This window comes from Eptesicus fuscus, chromosome 22 (genome assembly GCF_027574615.1).
Source record: "Eptesicus fuscus isolate TK198812 chromosome 22, DD_ASM_mEF_20220401, whole genome shotgun sequence".
Taxonomy (NCBI): Eukaryota; Metazoa; Chordata; class Mammalia; order Chiroptera; family Vespertilionidae; genus Eptesicus; species Eptesicus fuscus.
This window is the reverse complement of record NC_072494.1, coordinates 44179833-44197122: the sequence shown is the minus strand read 5'-3', so window position 1 is coordinate 44197122 and position 17290 is coordinate 44179833. Positions and strand designations below refer to the sequence as shown.

Genomic DNA, 17290 nt, shown 5'->3' with positions numbered 1-17290 from the left:
CTCACAGGTGACACGTGAGCAGGTCTGTGAATCGGGAGGTCTGAGCTCACAGGGGACACGTGAGCAGGGCTGTGAGTCGGAGTCTGAGCTCACGGGGGAGCGGTGGGCGCCCCGGAAGCGTGGGATTGGTGGGTGCTGCTCCATGTCCCGCTCGGAGGTGCTGGCTGCGGCTGGGCTGGAGCTCTGGTGGGTGGTGGGTTTGCAGGGCTGGGGGGAAGGTGGAGGGAGCTGGGACAGGCAGTCCCTGCGGGGGCCAGGCCACCGGTCCCCCCTCTCAGCTCTTGGCTAAAATGCCCAACTCCGCCCGGCCGGTGGCCTGGACCCGAGAGGAAGGGGACCCGGAGGGCAGCCTGGAGGAAGCGAGGGCTGACGGAGGGCTCCTCACCGGCCCCGCCCCGCCCCGCCCCCGGCCCAGCTCCCTGCAGGAGGAGAGCCATCTGAGGAGAAAAGAGCCACTTTCAGCTTCTCCGTAAAAGTAGTTTCATTTGAATCGGCACATCACCACGGTCACAGGAAGGCTGGGGCGTTCCACAGCGGGCCGGCCCGGGGGCCTCGGGGCGCCCCTGCGCCGCCAGGCGGGTCCCACCCCGGGGGGCGGTCGGCCCCTGCGCTTCTCTCCTCCGACTCCACCTCCGCGGCTCCGAGTCCTTGACGCCAAGCAAAGCCCGAGGGGAGCGGGGGGGCTGCCTTCTCCTGCCTGCGCGGCGGTAAAAGGGGAAAAGGGTTAAAACAGCCCGTTGCATTGGCCGGGAATCGAACCCGGGCCTCCCGCGTGGCAGGCGAGAATTCTACCACTGAACCACCAATGCCCCCGGCGGCGTCCTTCTCCGCATCACCCTTCTCCGCGTGCACACCTCCGGTTCCAGCAGCGGCGGGACCGGGGCCCCTCTGTTCCCAATCTGGAAGGTTGCCGGTCCGTTTCAAGGCCAAACGGTGCCAAGACTTTAAAACAGCGATCACACTGCCGGCGTGAGCCACCGCCCCTGCCGCCGACCTGCGACTCCCTGGCAGGCGGGGCGGGGCGGACCCTCCCGCAGCTACGGCCGGTGGCCCCGCAGCGAGGCTGACCCAGCTTTGTTCAGGATCAGGCAGGGGTTTGGGAAGAAGGTCACAGGGCGAGTGCCTGTCTCACCGCGTCATATCAGCGTGTGTGGAGTCTCCGTGACTCCTCCGGAAGCACCGGGGAGCCTGGGGGGAGCTGCCGCTGCCCGTGCTCCCTGGTTGCAAGCCTGGTGGGGTCCTTTGGGGTTAGGAGGTGCCTTTGGGGGCGGCCGTGGGGGGAGAGGAGGGGAAGGGACTGGCGCGGCCGCCCTCCAGAGGGAGAGCGGGCCCTGGTCCTTTGTCTGGAGGCGTTTGTTTCTCCTTTGCAGGCGGGAACCTCAGGGGAGGCCAGAGGGGAGGGTTTCGGCAGAATATTCACCAGTTTTCCGGTGGGCTCCTCCAGGGCCGTGGTCTCCACCGATGGGTCAGGTCAGGACAGGGGGCCGTCAGTCATCACCGCTGGGCCTGGTGCGCCGGGAGCTGAAATACCAGGAGGGTAGCTGTCCGTCATCTCTCGGGAGCGGACCTTCTGCATCTGCTGTGCATTGCTCTGCAGTGTGCTCCGCTCTCTGCCTCAGTCTCCCTGTCCCACTTGTCCCGGCTCACTGGCCTGTTACATTTACCTCGACCATGAGGCGCAGGTCCAGCTTGGCTTCAGTGTTCATTGTCTCCTGGGAGTGCACCGCCGTCGTGTTCAGTTCACATTTTGTAATTTAACTTTTGTAGCCTTTGTTCTAGGCACCGTGTAAGTGCTCAGATGATCCAGAGAAAGGGGGCCTGGTGAGCAGAAGGGACAGAACAGCCCAAGTTAGATGCCAGCCGTCACAAAGATAGCTGAGACAGCCCAGTGCTAACCACACTCAACAAGCAATGGAGCCCCTGGAGGTCTTATAATGCGGTTCCCAGGTCTGAGGTCTGCATTGCTAATAAGCTCCTAGGCTACCTCACTACCAGCAATGCCACCTCCACTTACTCCAAGCAGAGGAAGAGGTCAAAGGCATTTCTAAGAGCAGAGTCTAGGAAATAACCAAGAGTGCAGTTTGGCCGACTTACACTAATCAGCCCAAGGCCCTCTGTCCTCACGCTTAGGGACCTCACACACTCAGCCTCTTCCGCTGACACGCTCCCTCTTCCCCAAACGACAGCAAGACTTCTGCATCGCCAGCTGCTCCCAAATCAGAAACTGGCTTCTTTGCATCATCAAGAAAAAGGAGTTGGAATAAGCAACTCCATGACTTTACCTTTCCTTTCTGTGACTCCACCCAACCCTATTCCACCTGCTGACTCCCTGGCAGGCGGGACGGACCCTCCCTGCAGCTACGGCGGTGGCCCCGCAGTGAGGCTGACCCAGCTTTGTTCATGATCAGGCAGGTGTTTGGAAAGAAGGACTCCTTGCTTTTCACAGGAAGCCTCTGCAGCTGAGATATACCTCCTGAAAACTTCCCCCACCTGCTGAAAGACATAGACTTAACAAGTCCAAGAAGTGCAGAGTCCCAAACAAGAAGAACCCAAAGAGGCCCACACCAAGACACATCATAATTAAAATGCCAAGGGCTAAAGACAAAGAGAGAATCTTAAAAGCAGCAAGAGAAAAACAGTTAGTTACCTACAAGGGAGCGCCCATACAACTATCAGCTGATTTCTACAGAAACTATGCAGGCCAGAAGGGGTGGCAAGAAATATTCAAAGTGATGAGTAGCAAGGACCTACAACCAAGATTACTCTACTTAGCAAAGCTATCATTTAGAATTGAAAGTAAGATAAAGAGCTTCACAGATAAGAAAAAGCTAAAGGAGTTCATCATAACCAAACCAGTATTACATGAAAAGTTGAAGGGTATTCTTTAAGAAGAGAAAGAAGAAAAAAAGATAAAAAATATGAACAATAAAATGGCAATAAATACAGATATGTCAACAATTTAATCTAAAAATCAAAATAAACGAACAAGAAATCTAACGAACAAAATAAACTGATGAATAAAATAGACTCAGAGGCATGGAAATATGGAACAGACTTATGAATCTCAGAGGGAAGTGGGAGGGGGAGGCAGGAAGAGATTAACCAAAGATCTTATATGCATTATCTGTGGACACAGACAATGGGTGGTGAAGGCCTGGGGTGGGGCCGGAGCCGGGTGGAAGAGGGCAATGGGGAGCAAAGTGTGGACTCTCAACAATAAAGATTTTTTTAAAGAAAGAAATATTACAGAAAAAAAAGAATAAATAGGCACTGAGAAACCGGAGTCTAAAGAAAAAGTGTTTTTCATAGTTAGGGATAGACTTTAGTCTCAACTGCTCCCTAATTTCATAGACCAGTCTCCTGCCCACAGAAGAAATACCGAGTTCCATATTGAAATGCAGAACAACCTTCACAGGTCGATTTGGAGGGGGAAAAAAAAAAAATTCATTTTGTCAGGAGTGGGATTCGAACCCACGCCTCCAGGGGAGACTGCGACCTGAACGCAGCGCCTTAGACCGCTCGGCCATCCTGACACTACGGGAAAGAGTTTCTCTTTAACCCTAAGGTTACATATCTTACAACGCGGTGTCATGATGTCAGGTGACATCAGTGTGAAGTTTATGATTTTAAATAAAATGGAACTGTTCCTGGACTCCTTCGCCAATAGAACTGCCTCCGACCCCCCACCTTCTTCACCATCCTAAACGGTAAAGACCTATTTTCCCTGGCGCCTCTTCTCTGGCGGGCGAGCCACGCCTGGTGGCCCCTTGCGGGAGGTCTCACTCCACCCTCGTCTCAAATCGTGGTTAGGGTCCAACGCCCGGTGGACCCGGTGCTGGGGCACCACATGGCCGAGAGGACAGGAGGAGTGAGTACGGGATGCATTTTTCTCAAAGGACGCCTCGGGGTCACAGACAAAACACAAGAAAACAGAAGGGGAAAGTGCACGGCTTGCACTAGCCTCATGTATGGATTTCCGAAAAGAAACTACTCGAGGCGTTGGTGGTATAGTGGTGAGCATAGCTGCCTTCCAAGCAGTTGACCCGGGTTCGATTCCCGGCCAACGCATACGTGTTTTTCCCCGCGCCAAGAACAGACTGGTGAGCTCTCTCATTCCCTCCATCAGCGAGATTATGAAATCTAAGCACTGACCAGTGAAAATGTAACGTCCGAGCTAAATTGTGTGAGTGTAGCACCAAGTACAGAAAGGAATCTGATTAATGTGTGCATGCTGAAATGATGTTTTGCATATATTGGGTTAAATAAGGTAGATTATGAAAATTATCACCTGCTTCTTCAGACTTTTTTTTTAATGTGACCATTGGGAAATTTAAATTTCAATCGGACTCCCATTACGTTGTGCCCCCTGCGGGCGGTCTCCCCTCGATCCTCCGTCCCAATCGCCAACAGGGTCTGACGCCCGTTCTAGACAGCAAATGTGCAACTTTGCCAGCAGCTTGCATCTGTCCCAGAAGAAATCGCTCTGGAAGCTTAGAAGTACATTCCTAAACAGTGATTTTGAAGCCCTTGATGTGCTTGTCCTCGTTAGTATAGTGGTGAGTATCCCCGCCTGTCACGCGGGAGACCGGGGTTCGATTCCCCGACGGGGAGGGTCCACGCTTTTTTTTTTTTTACCCCCCTCTCGCTCCAAGCTGTTGTCTACGTTTTCCTTTTGCTGAAACAAAAATTCTTCTTGCAGAACGCTAGGTTTTCTGCAGAGTTCGTCTCGCCTGAGAATTTCGTGGGTGACGGGCAACAGTTCTGGTGAGTGCGGTTTGACTCTGGTTCTGCGGGAAATGCGTTGGATCATTAACACTGCAATCAAGTTTCCACCTGATCTGCCGGCCGCTGCCCCCCGACCTGCCTTCTCCCGCCCACCCGAGGAGAACCCCAGGGTCCCAGCTCTGCCTTCAGCCCCAAACTCTAAATTCCCACCGTCCCTTTTGGTTCATTTCGCGCACCGATGTGCGGCGGTGGCAGCCGAGTCCCCACCGTGACAACCCGAAGGCGCGCCAACCGGCGCGCCGGCCTCCCGGAAACGCCTTTCTGGCTGTTCGGGCGGCACCGAGACGTGAGCGCGGCTCAGACGGAGACCTGCTTTTATCACCGACCAACAGGCTGCTTTTGCCTTCAGCTTCCCTGGGCGCTGGCTTCCGGTCTGCAGTGTGACGGGGCCACCTCTAAGGTGTAGAGACCTTTGGCGGCGTTGAGTTCCCGCAGGAATCCCTGCACCGGCACCTGGCACATAGTATATGCGCATTTTTTAAAAAATGCTATTTTCCCCGGATATAATAGTAATGTATAGCCTTTGTAGAAAATATGAAGAATAAACAGAAAGAAAAGCCAGTCATCTTTTTATTATCCAGGAAATCCTTATTCATATTTTGCTGTATGTTTACCCCTGGCATTTTGAAATGAGAAATTGGAATCATACTGTGCATATTTTTTAAACCTACTTGAGTGTTTACTTTAAAATGTGAATATTTCTATATTCATTAAATATTAGTCTAAAACATTATTTAAATGACTTCATTGTGTTGTACCCTATGGCTACATAATAATTTTTTTAAACAATTCTCCTACTTTTGAACAGTTATGCAGTTTCCAGTATTTTCCTGTCTCCTCTGGGGCGGCAGCTTTTGGCCTTCTGCCATGATTTCCCCGGCCCCGGAGTCTGCTCAGTCCGTACCCAGTTCAAGGGTCAGCCTCGGACGTGAGAGGAGACGCGTGTGCAGGCTCGGCTTTCCCAGACGAGGCGCTCCTTTCCCTGGGCGTAGGGCGCGCAGGACGGAGAGGGAGGCTCTGCGTGGAGGCCTCGAGGGGCCTGGGACTCGGGTGACGACAGACGGTGCCCCCGTGCCCAGTGCGGCGAGGACTCGGTGTGGCAAGTGCCCAGACACGCCCGGGGAAGGTGATGGGACTCACGCACCCTGTGGCCTTGGAATGGCCCAGGGACACGGGCAGAAGCTTCTCTCCTCTGGGGCGGGGGCGCTGACCCGGAGCCCGGGTTGATGATGTTGGGAAAGGAGTTTTTGCCCTCCGAGATCTGGGTTCGATGGAGCCTGTGAAAGTCATTCAACCACAGGCATCTAAAAAGCGTGTTCTGCCCGGGCCCTAACACCCAGCAGGGACCTTTCAGAACCGCTGGGCGGGAGGCGCCAGGCCCCCTCCCTGAGGTTTTGTGTTCTGCAGGACACAGCTGGTACTTTAAATCTTCGCCACGAGAGTATTGTGAGTTAGCACTCGCACATGTACACACGAATTAGTAAATTGTCTAGATCAGCAACAGAGTTTGTGGACGTACTTCTCTGAGCAGAACCAGTGGACTCCGGAGCACAGGGAGCACTCACCTTGGCTCCCCAAAGACCCCTGGTCCATCCACCCTCGACGCCCCCTTCCTGAGCCTCCGGATCCCAGAGGGGAGCGCGGGTGGAGACCGGCTGGGTTCACGCGCAACTGCGCGCCAGGCGCGGGGCGGGACCGTCCTCGAGCTCCCAGGCCGCCTCGGCCGCGGTGTTTGGAGACGGGCGCTAGGGCTTTGTTGTCGGTTAACTGACTTGCCAGGAAAAGCTGCTTGTGCCTGTCTCTGTGGCGCAATCGGTTAGCGCGTTCGGCTGTTAACCGAAAGGTTGGTGGTTCGAGCCCACCCAGGGACGCGGTGTCCGTTTTGAGCCTGGGTCGTGCGTCCAGTCCAGACGCCGGCCGACCTCTTTTGGATGAGGCTCCCCGGCGCCCCCCCCCCCCAGCCCCCCCGGCCCCGGGGACGAGGCCGCACTTGCGCGGGGCTGTCTTCGGGAATAAAACCCTTGGCTGCTGGACGGAGGTTCTACTGAGCTTGCACGGACCGGCTCTTTACCGAGTGCGTCCGGGGCGTCCCGATAACCCGCAGGGAGGCGCCCCCAAGCCGGCTCCCGCCTGACCGCCACTGTTTCCTGGCTCGTGGGAACCTGGGCCTGCAGCCACGCCGCGTCCTGTCGCTCCCCGCGTCACGGCGGAGTAGGCGCCGCCCCTCCAGCCCCGCGGCCCCTCCCTCCCCGCCACTCCCGACCCCGCGGGAAGCTGGCGGGTGTCTGCCTTCAGCGCCCCCTCCCCAGCCGCGGCGCAGAGGCTTCTAAACGCCACCCGTTCCGCTCCAAGCCCCGGGCCGCCGGCCGCGCTGGCCCTCAGCCTGGGAGGCGGAGCCCTGCACCGTCGGGCCCTGGATCCCGCCTCGCCCTCGCTCTTACTCCGGCTTTGCATCTTGGCTCTCTTTGCTCCTGGATCAGCCTTCTCCTTGCCTGGCAACCCCCGCTCGTCCTACACACACACACACACACACACACACACACACCACACACACACACACACACACACACACACACACACACACACACACACACACACACATACCACACAAACCACACACACACACACACACATACCACACACATCACACATACCACACACACACACACCACACACACACACACACCACACCACACACACACACACACACCACACACACACACCACACACACACACACACCACACACACATACCACACATACACACACACACACACACATACCACACACACCACACATACCACACACACCACACACACACACACACACACACATACCACACATACCACACACACACATACCACACACACCACACACACACACACATACCACACATACCACACACACACACACACACACATACCACACACCACACATACCATACATACCACACACACACACACACACACACACACACCACACATACCACACACCACACATACCACACACACACACACACACACATACCACACACCACACATACCACACACACACACACATACCACACACCACACATACCATACATACCACACACACACACACACACACACACACCACACATACCACACACACCACACACACACACACACACACACCCGCAAAGGAAGCTCTTCACCTCCTTCGTCACTAGTTGTTCCCACTAGAATGACACCCGGGGTGACGCTGTGTCGGTGCTCCCGGCGTCCAGCGCAGGTACCAAACAGGCGGAGGGGAACGGGCAGGGCTCCCGGTGGACCGCCTCCTGCCCGCGGCCCGTCTCGCGCTCACACCGCGCTCAGTCTTGGCGCGCAGCTCTCCCCAGCAGCGTGGCTGCCCAGGCCCCCGCCTCCTCCCGCGGCGCCTCTCCTACCTGCCCGGGCTCTGGACCGCCTCTGTTCCCCTTCGCCCTCCCCTCCCTACACCTGCAAAAGCCCCGGGGCCACGTGTCGGACAGGACGTGGCGAATCAGCAAGCTGAGTGGTTGGTTCATGGGAGCTGCGGCCGGAGGCTGTGATGGAGGGGGTGTCCATCCAGCCCGCCCCACGGGAGGACAGAAGGATCTTGTCCTTGATGCTTTCTCTCCACGGTGTTTCCGTCTTCTCTCAGAGCAGCAAGCAAGGTCTGATAAAATGATTTGCTGGAGCCGACAGCTGTCCTGTGGAGCTTCTAAAGCAGAGCGCACGGCAGCTTTCTTCCCTTCCCGCAGCGGCTGCTCCACCCTCCCACCCCCGCGCGGGCCACGCTGAGGGATTCGAAGTGATAGGGGTTATGATCTGACAGACAGACACCTGAGTTAACCTGAGAGGTGATCACATCAGTCTGAAATTCTGAAGAACATCTGTGTAGGGTTAAGTTCTTTCCTAAGTTTCCTTCCTCAGGCCCTGCACCTGCACTCCCTCTGATCCCAGGCGAAGTGACTGAGAGGTGCACGGTGCCCAGCGCACAAGCAGAACCCTTAGGCATGGCCAGGCCCACCCCACCAGGAGCCAAGCTGTCATCTCATCGCCTGACAACCAAGCACAGTGGTTGGATTCTGCTGATCCCAGGACTGCATGCCACCGCATAGTTCCCAACCCCGCCCCAGCCCACTTTTCCTGTGTAATCCTGTCCCCTCCCCTTGTGGAAAGGCAGGTTTTGGATGCTTGTAAGCGCCCTGTCTTTGTGGTTGGCCTTCTCAATAAATGCCTTCTATGATTCAACCCTGCCTTCCTGATTGGACACGGCACAGGCAGCCCGGGGGTTGCCCCTGACGATGGATGAACAGATTACTCAAGCCACAGTCTGACTGTGCAAGAGAGGGCTAAGGGGCCTGCCTGGTTAGGCCTTTGTTGGAATTTTTATCTTTAGGTGCAATCCGTAGGGTGGGTAATCTTGGGAGGACACATGTGTTTACATTGTCTTCTAGGCAAGGACATCCAGGGATTAAGCGTAAGGATTCCAGTGAACACCCGGGGTCTGCACGTGCACAGACTTGTTTGGAAAGGTCAAGGAATAATCAGGGGTGCTGCCTTCAACACACCCCTAACTCTCCCCTGTGAATCCACATCCATTTGCAGTGAGGGTTCAGGATCTGAAGAAGGGGCCATGCACAAATGAAAACACTAGACAAGAAATAGGAATTTAGAAGGCATGGGGCCAGGGGAAAACTTTCCTCTAGTGGAGAAGCTCCCTGAAAACTGGGTCCTGTCAGCTTATTATTCACTTGAATACACATTTGCCCTTTAGGAATGCATACAGGCAAATCAAAGGTAAAGTCTGGTAAACAGTAAAAGAAGTATCAGGTTAGGGAATTGCCTTGAGCCATTTGGCCAACAGCAGGGCAATATTATGCTGATTTTCAGCCCTGATGAATATCCATTAATATGCGAGCTACTGTTGGTCTTAGCCTCCAGCACTCCCCTAAGTCGGAATTCCGATAAACAGGGCAGGAGACCTTCCACACACTCCCCTTTTCTCAGAATGTCCTCCTTCCAACTTTCCAACCAAGTCTTTTGTGTCCCCAACACTCTAGTCTGTCCTGTACCGCCTGTTGTTTCTCAGCCCCCCTTCACCCGTCCTGCCGCTTCTCCTAGACCCCAGCAGTCCCACTGTTGTCCGGAGGAGTTTCGGAGCAGCCGGTGGCGCCCGTCCCACAGCAGGATGCGGACCACTGCCCGCCGGCACTCGCCATCCATGCTCTTCTCCACTGGCCCAGTCACTTAAAAACAGGTTCCTACAGCAAGGCTCGCCACCCGAGAGACTGCGCTCTGCTCTGCCCTGCCAGGTGCTGTTCGGCTCTGCGACCTCACTGTGGTGTGCACACCTGAAATAGTATGGCGTTCTGTGTCAACTGTAATTAAAAATAAAATTAAAAAAACAGATTGAGAACTAAAAATGACAATAATATAAAAAAACACTGCAGGCCGTTCCTTTCCATCACAGAGCAAGAGAAAACAGAGTTGGGGGAAGGCCCCTCAGCCCAGGCTGATGGGTGGAGTTCCTGCCCCTGCCAGGGGGGTCTGGGACGATGGAGCTGTGAACACAGAGGGGCTCAGAGGTTCTGCTTTTTTTTTTAAAAAAATTTTAATTCTTTATTGTTGAAAGCATTTCATATGTCTCTTTCCCCCCATTGACCTCTCCCCATCCACTCCTGCCCCCCAGCACGTGCCCTCCCCCCTACGACTGTGCCCATTGGCTATGCTGATACGCATGCACACCAGTCCTTTAGTTGTCCCCGCCCCCTCCCCCCGCCTTCCCTCTGAGGCCTGAAGGTCAGCGGTTCTGCTTTATTGCTCCTGCTTGTCCTGGAGGCTCTTGCGCCAAGTGACGGTGACATTTGTCCTGTTCCTCAATAAGCTTCGAAGGCCTCTCCGCACGGAGCAATACAGCCACGTGTCCACGGCAAACAGGAGTCCCGGCAGCAGGCAGAGCAGGATGAGGCGCCCTGGGGAGATGCGGGAGATGGCCAGCGCTGTGCGAGAGGAGAGGGGCGGAGAAACGGCCGTTGTTAAGGCAGAAATTTGGAATCAAGAGCAAGGTCATTAGTGGAGGGCCACGCAGACACTGCCTTTGCTCCTCCCACTGGCTTCTGCCTGGCTGGGCTGAGCGAGGCCGCCACTGGGAGGGCCAAGCACGTTGGGATGTGGGGTTTGGTGTGGATTTTGAACGTTGTCAAAGTTTAAGTTGGTGTGAGAACATTATTTCTTAATTTCGGTGTCTCAAACTTACACTCATTGCTCTCCCGCACGTTGCTCGTTGTCACTAAAGGAAATCTGACAAACAGCGAGCCATTGATATTTGCTCCTTATCGGCAGGAACTAATCCAAAGGGAGTGAGGTGGGCTCGGGCTCTCACCCCTGAGCCCCTGATGACAAGCTTTAGACTCATTCCTTGCTGCTGTGTATAGACTGGAAACATTATACTGGATTTAAAAATACAGAAATTATATACCCTATCTAATAAAAGAGTAATATGCAAATTGACCACTCCAACACACAAGATGGCTGCCCCTATGTGGTCAAAGATGGCTGCCCCCATGTGGACACAAGATGGCCACGACAAGATGGTTGGCAGAGGAGGGCAGTTGCGGGGAACCCAGGCCTGCAGGGGAGGGCAGTTGGGAGGGACCAGGCCTGCAAGGGAGGGCAGTTGGGGGCGATCAAGCCTGCAGGGGAGAGCAGTTGGGGGGAACCCAGGCCTGCAGGGGAGGGCAGTTAGGGGTGACCAGGACTGCAGGGGAGCAGTTAGGCATCAATCAGGCTGGCAGGGGAGTGGTTAGGGGATAATCAGACTGGCAGGCAGAAGCAGTTAGGGCAATCAGGAAGGCAGGCAGGCGAGCAGTTGGGAGCCAGCAGTCCTGGATTGTGAGAGGGTAGTAGGACATCCCTGGAGGGGTCCCAGATTAGAGAGGGTGCAGGCTGGGCTGAGGGACACACACCTTCCGTGCACGAATTTTGTGCACCAGGCCTATGCTATAGTGTATAAAATCTCAGTGAGGAAGGGAGAGGGAGAGAGAGATAGAGACATCAGTGATGAGAGAGAATCATTGATCGCTGCCTTCTGCATGATTGGGGATCGAGCCTACACGTGGGCATGTGCCCCGACCAGGAATCAGCCATGATCTCCTGGTTCACAGGTTGACGCTCAACCACTGGGCCACTGTGACCAGGCTATACTTGATTTTTAATTTCAACTTTTAACTCTTAATTTTGATTTAATTTCAAACTGATCAAACGTTACCAGAATCATACAGAGAACACTCGCCCTTCTTTCCCTGCATTTGCTAAGTGCTGGCGTTCTGGCCCAGCTGCTGCATTATTTGTCTTTTCTTTCCCTCACCAGTTGAGAATGTTTTTTACTTTAAATTTAAACACAATGAGATTATTTTCACACAAATGATGGCTTTGCTGTGTTAAAGTCGCATTAGGTGCGGGTCTATCTCTGCTTTGCTCTGGGTCTGAGTCTGGTTCCAGGTGGACGTTTTGTGGTACCAGGAGCCCAGGAGCGCTGTGTGTGTGAGTGTGTGTGTGTGTGAGTGTATGTGTGTGTGTGAATGTGTGTGTGTGATGTGTGTGTGAATGTGTGTGTGAATGAATGTGTGTGTGAGTGTGTGTGTGAGTGTGTGTGTATGTGTGTGAGTGTGTGTGTGTGTGTGTGTGTGTGAGTGTGTGTGCGTGTGTGTGAATTTGTGTGTTTTAGTGTGTGTGAATGTGTGTGAATGTGTGACTGTGTGAATGTGTGTGTGAGTGTGTGAATGTGTGTGTGAGTGTGCGTGTGTGTGAATGTGTGTGTTTTAGTGTGTGTGAATGTGTGTGTATGAGCGTGTGTGTGTGTATGAGTGTTTGTGAGTGTGTGTGTGAATGTGTGTGTGAATGTGTGAGTGTGTGAATGTGTGTGAGTGTGCGTGTGTGTGAATGTGTGTGTTTTAGTGTGTGTGAATGTGTGTGTATGAGCGTGTGTGTGTGTATGAGTGTTTGTGAGTGTGTGTGTTTGTGTGTGTGTGAATGTGTGTGTGAATGTGTGAGTGTGTGAATGTGTGTGTGATGTGTGTGTGAATGTGTGTGTGAGTGTACGTGTGTGTGAATGTGTGTGTGAGCGTGTGTGTATGAGTGTTTGTGAGTGTGTGTGTGTGTGTGTGTGAATGTGTGTGTGATAGAGAGGGTGTGTGTGTGTGAATGTGTGTGTGCGCATGTGAGTGTGAGTGTGTGAATGTGTGTGTGTGTGTGTGCGCGCGCGTGTGAGAGGGTGTGTGTGTGTGACGGGGGTGGGGCGCTCTGACCCGTCCTGGGCCGCCAACCAGAAGACAGGGTGCGTGAACAGCGCCCCCACGTGGTGGCCTGGCTGCATCGGCGGGTCGGGCCTTTGTGTGACAGGACAGGTGACCGCCCCTCGCCCCAGCCTCCCGCGGCCTCATCCGCTCGGGTGCGCGGCCGTCGGCCCGCAGCCGTCACTGTCCCAGGTACAGGACGGGGTCAGGGGACTCGGTGGCGGGGCCAGGCTGCAGCCTCACCTTCCACCAGCACGACCGCCGCCTCGGAGGACACGTTGAGCTTCCCGATGAGGCCCCGGCAGAAGTAGGAGCCGCTGTGCGCGCCCGTCGCCCGCGGGACCCGGAAGGCGGCGTTGCGGTAGGAGAAGCGGCGGCCCCGGCCGTCCTGGAAGTACTGGACGTTGCGCACCGGGACGTTCTTCCAGCTGTGGCAGCGCAGCACCAGCGGGTCCCCCTCCCGCAGCCTCCAGCGCGGGGCCTGCAGCAGCAGCCAGGCTGGAAGACAGGCGGCTCAGCGCCCGGGTCCGCGGTGGGAAGAGGAGGAGGAGCCACCCGCCGGCCGCTGTCCAGCGGCGAGGGCGACCCTGCGGGGAGGGGCTGCGGGGCTGCGGGGCTGCGGGGCTGCGGGGCTGCGGGGCTGCGGGGCTGCGGGGCTGCGAGGGCGGTGACAGAGCCGCTCGCCCAGGCCACCGTCAGAGGCCGGGGAAGGGGGAGGGTGCAGGAGGCAGCTGAGCGATGGTTCTCTCATCATTGATGTGTCTGTCTCTCCCTCTCCCTTCCTCTCTGAAATCAGTACAAATATAGTTGAAATGACATGAGAAATATTCCTGCAAAAAGGACACACCCACGGAAACAAAGGAAGCCGTGCACTTGGTTTTCAGACACGACCGTGTCTCCCTTTCACTTCCACACATTTATGAAAACCCAAATGGCTTCTGAGAGCAGAACAAAACAATAGAACTAATTATAATTTAAAGAATAGGTGACCTTGTGCTAAACAAAATTGGCAGAACATAAAAATTCTCTACCTGGAATATCTGCCGAACAGAAGGTAACGGTCATCATTCACCAATAAATATCACTTATCAGAAGAGGCCACGCCCTTAGACCCACTCACTGCGTGAGGAGAGGCACCGTCAGTAACGGGACGTGGGGCTGTAAGATGATGTGCGTGTGCATGCGGCCTGGTGACTTTTGTCTCCCAAAAGTCTGTCCTGTCCTGGACTCATGTGTTCATCTGACAAACATCAAGTATGTACTCTGATGTGCAAACTGGGGACACCCCGATGACCAGGACCGTGATCCTAACCCCAAAGCACCTGCAGTTTAGACTCAGAAATATCCCAGTGGAGGGGTGAGTGCTGCAGTCACGGGGCTGCGGGCAGCGGGGCTGAGCCGAGGGGTCCCCCAGAGGGAAGTGAAGCAGAGGGAGCCCTCGGAGGAGAGGAGTGAGATGGGTCCCCAAGGGACGCCCCTGGAGAGGTTAGTGGCCGGGTCGCAGTTTAACACAGTCCTCACTGGCTGGCCTTCTGAAGCCCGTCTCTAGACAAACTGAGAACTCTCAGACTTGACTTTTCTATTGCTTCCGGTTGGCAAATCCCCATTTTATTTGGTCTTCGGTGGCACTCTGCTCCCAGCTAGCTACTAACTCCCCCCGGAGCTCTGTGCGCGACGTGTCAGCTCCGGACAGGCAGCGGCAGGGGAGCCGCAAACCAGCTGGGGCTCAGCTGCCTGGACTCTGTGGCAGGTCCGCTCGCATGGGCTCTCCCTAGCTCGGCCATAGGGGTGGTGTGGGGCAGCTTAGGGCTTTGTGGGCCTGAGAGCGAGAAGGAGGCGGAGGCCCTGAGAACAGACCCATTACCTCCTGCAATGAAGCTACTGTGCGTCCTCTGCGTGCGGCCGGCCCGGGCAGCAGACCTGTGTCTCTACTTCGAGGTCCCGCCAGGGGCCGGACCCAACGCTGATGCGCCTCACGGGGCTCACGGGTCCCCTCACTAAGTCCTCGCCCCTCGAACACCACCCGGCTCTGCCCCAGCCTCTCCGGCCCGGGTCACCCTTTATTGGCGACTCCCTCGCCCCCTCGCCCGCTCACCAGCGCGGACTTGCAGCTGCACCGGGTCGCTGAGGTTGGAGAGGCCGGTCTGGCACGTGTACTCCCCGCTGTCGTTCACGCTGGCGGAGGCGATGACGTGGTTGGAGTTGCGGCCTGGCAGGAGGCGGCCATTGTGCCACCACCGTGTGGAACTGTGGCCCTCGGCCTGGGCCCCCTGGCACCTCAGAGTCACATTGTCCCTCTCGAGCAGCCTGTCCCATTCCGGATGCAGGGACACCACAGCCTTCTGGAGAGCATCTGAGGAGACAGGAGAATGTGGGTGAGGCGGCGGGGGCGGGGGCGGCCGAGGGGGGTCCCCGCCCTGCATCCCCGGACCAGCCCGGCCAAACCACAGTTGGCAGCTCCTCCGCGTCTGGGACTCGGCCTCAGAGCATCTTGGCCTGGAGGCACGGCCCACACCGGCCTCTCTATGTTGAGGAAAACGGGTTAAAGGAGCGGAGCGCCAAGGCCCACCGAGTGGGGGCAATCGTCCCCGCTGGCCCTCCCCCGGCGTGGCCACAGCCCGTGGCTACTGCGTCCTCAGGGCCTCACTGGGTCAGTCTGACACCTGGAAGCGGACTCACCAGCTCGGGGGCCGGCTGACGCTGCAGAGAAAAGAGTGAAACAAAAACTGAGCAGAGCAGGGAGTGGGGGCTGCAGGGGGCTGAGCTTCGGGCCCCTGCCTGCCTCGCCCCTGGGCCCTCCACCAGGACACAGACAGTGGCCAGCTGTCCCGCTGCCTACCCTCGGTCTCCGAAGTCTGTGACTCCTGCCCTGCCCCGTGGCCCGCCCAAGTCCCTGTTTTCAAAAGCATCCGTCACTCCTGGTCCCGTTCCAACGCCCTAACTAATGGCACGGATTGGATTCCCTGAACGAAAGCATAGGAACAACCTCAACCCAAGTCCCCTGGACAGAACAGAGATCCAAGTCTTGGAGCGGAGGCCCAGGGGTCCCATGGGAGAGACAGACCTCAGGGACCGCCTGTCTGGCCCGGACTCTCCACGTGCCCATAGGGAAATGGGGACGGAGGCGTCGCAGTCCCTTCACCTCCTGACAGGGCCCAGCTCAGAGCGCGCCTCCCTGTCTCTAGCCTCCCAGCGGGTTGTCCTACGAGCTCAGTCTGGGCCTGGCTGCCTGTCGACTGAGAAGGGTCCCGTCCGGGGCCCGGTCCCAGGCGTCCTGAGTGTCTCCCTCAGCGGCAGGCCACTTACCCAGGAGCAGCAGGACCGCGGGAAGCGGCAGCTGCCACATGCTGGCCGTGAGGGTGAGCGAGTGCCCGGAGGAGCTGGCTTGAGAGAGGAAGTCAGCAGCCCCCCTGCACCCCATTACTCAGCAGTTCCTTTTTCTGGGAGCATTATTTACTCCCGATCGAAACTTGGACAAGGGAGCCCAGGGGGGGGCTGGGGGCAGAGCCTGGGGGAGAAGCGGAGGTGGGCGTGTCCCTTTGCCCCACGTGGGTCTGTGCTGAGACCAGGTGACAGTCCCTGGGGCATCCTCAGAAATCTCAGGGCATTTGCCCCACCCAGCGGGGCTGGGGCCACCCAGTGCCAAGAAGGGGATAGCTGGACCCTGGGGACAAGACTGGGACGAGGGAGGGTGTCCCTGAGGGTCTCTGTCTCCATCTCAGACCTTCTCCCTCCTGTCCGCTGCCTCTGTACGGAGAGCAGGCATTTCAGTTTTCAGACCTGCAAGTGTCCCTCACCCCATAGTAACTCCATCGACATTTTCTTTCAAATTTAAAATGCCCATGCCCTGGGGTCGTGACCCACAGGGGCTCCTAACTTTCCATGTGAATTTGAGCACAGGTTCCCATGGTCTGTGAAAAGAAACCCTGGCCGTGGGAACGAAACAGGCATGGGGTTATTTTAACAGCCCAGGCGAGAGTCAGGGTTGTCTGTCAGGGCAGTGGGCCTGCACTGGAGACGTGGAAGCAGGTAGAGTGGGCAGGATGTGGGTGAGCAATGGGCCAGGAGGGGTGGCGGAGGGGTCTGGGCGAGGCTCAGCTTGGATGCGGGTGATCAGGAGGATGGTGTCCACTTCATGGACTTGGAGACGGGGAGGAGGAGCAGGCTGGGGGCGGAGAGTGTGGGGTGCAGGTGGTTGTGGTGATTTCAGGCGAGATGTCAA

The 17290-nt window shown here is 56.4% G+C and overlaps 1 protein-coding gene and 5 non-coding genes across 7 annotated transcripts; 3 read left to right on the top strand and 3 right to left on the bottom strand.

The window, feature by feature from the left end:
• Window positions 1–738: 738 nt before the first annotated feature.
• TRNAG-GCC (transfer RNA glycine (anticodon GCC)) lies at window positions 739–809 on the bottom strand. Its single transcript has one exon. It is a non-coding gene; the product is annotated as a tRNA-Gly (tRNA).
• A 2641-nt stretch (window positions 810–3450) lies between these two features.
• Window positions 3451–3533, bottom strand: TRNAL-CAG (transfer RNA leucine (anticodon CAG)). Its single transcript has one exon. It is a non-coding gene; the product is annotated as a tRNA-Leu (tRNA).
• Window positions 3534–3996: 463 nt separating this feature from the next.
• Window positions 3997–4068, top strand: TRNAG-UCC (transfer RNA glycine (anticodon UCC)). Its single transcript has one exon. It is a non-coding gene; the product is annotated as a tRNA-Gly (tRNA).
• A 471-nt stretch (window positions 4069–4539) lies between these two features.
• On the top strand, window positions 4540–4611 carry TRNAD-GUC (transfer RNA aspartic acid (anticodon GUC)). The gene has a single exon. It is a non-coding gene; the product is annotated as a tRNA-Asp (tRNA).
• Window positions 4612–6582: 1971 nt separating this feature from the next.
• On the top strand, window positions 6583–6656 carry TRNAN-GUU (transfer RNA asparagine (anticodon GUU)). The gene has a single exon. It is a non-coding gene; the product is annotated as a tRNA-Asn (tRNA).
• Window positions 6657–10558: 3902 nt separating this feature from the next.
• LOC103296485 (low affinity immunoglobulin gamma Fc region receptor III-B) lies at window positions 10559–16426 on the bottom strand. 2 transcript variants are annotated; one of them, XM_008153082.3, is made up of 5 exons: window positions 16375–16426; window positions 15748–15768; window positions 15164–15421; window positions 13312–13566; window positions 10559–10773 (listed from the first exon to the last, which is right to left on the bottom strand). In XM_008153082.3, the coding sequence occupies exons 1-5, from the start codon at window positions 16412–16414 to the stop codon at window positions 10589–10591; spliced, it is 759 nt and encodes a 252-aa protein (XP_008151304.2). In that variant the 5' UTR covers window positions 16415–16426; the 3' UTR covers window positions 10559–10588. The 2 variants fall into 2 exon arrangements, with proteins under 2 accessions (XP_008151304.2, XP_054567675.1); XM_054711700.1 differs by lacking the exon at window positions 15748–15768 and having other exon boundaries at window positions 16375–16421.
• Window positions 16427–17290: the final 864 nt, after the last annotated feature.

Excerpts from the sequence above, each read along its gene's own strand:
- LOC103296485 (XM_008153082.3), bottom strand. The coding sequence starts at position 16,414 with ATGTGGCAGCTGCCGCTTCCCGCGGTCCTGCTGCTCCTGG. Across the intron at positions 15,769-16,374 it reads CGCGGTCCTGCTGCTCCTGG|CGTCAGCCGGCCCCCGAGCT; the intron begins GTAAGTGGCCTG and ends TTTTCTCTGCAG. Across the intron at positions 15,422-15,747 it reads GTCAGCCGGCCCCCGAGCTG|ATGCTCTCCAGAAGGCTGTG; the intron begins GTGAGTCCGCTT and ends CTGTCTCCTCAG.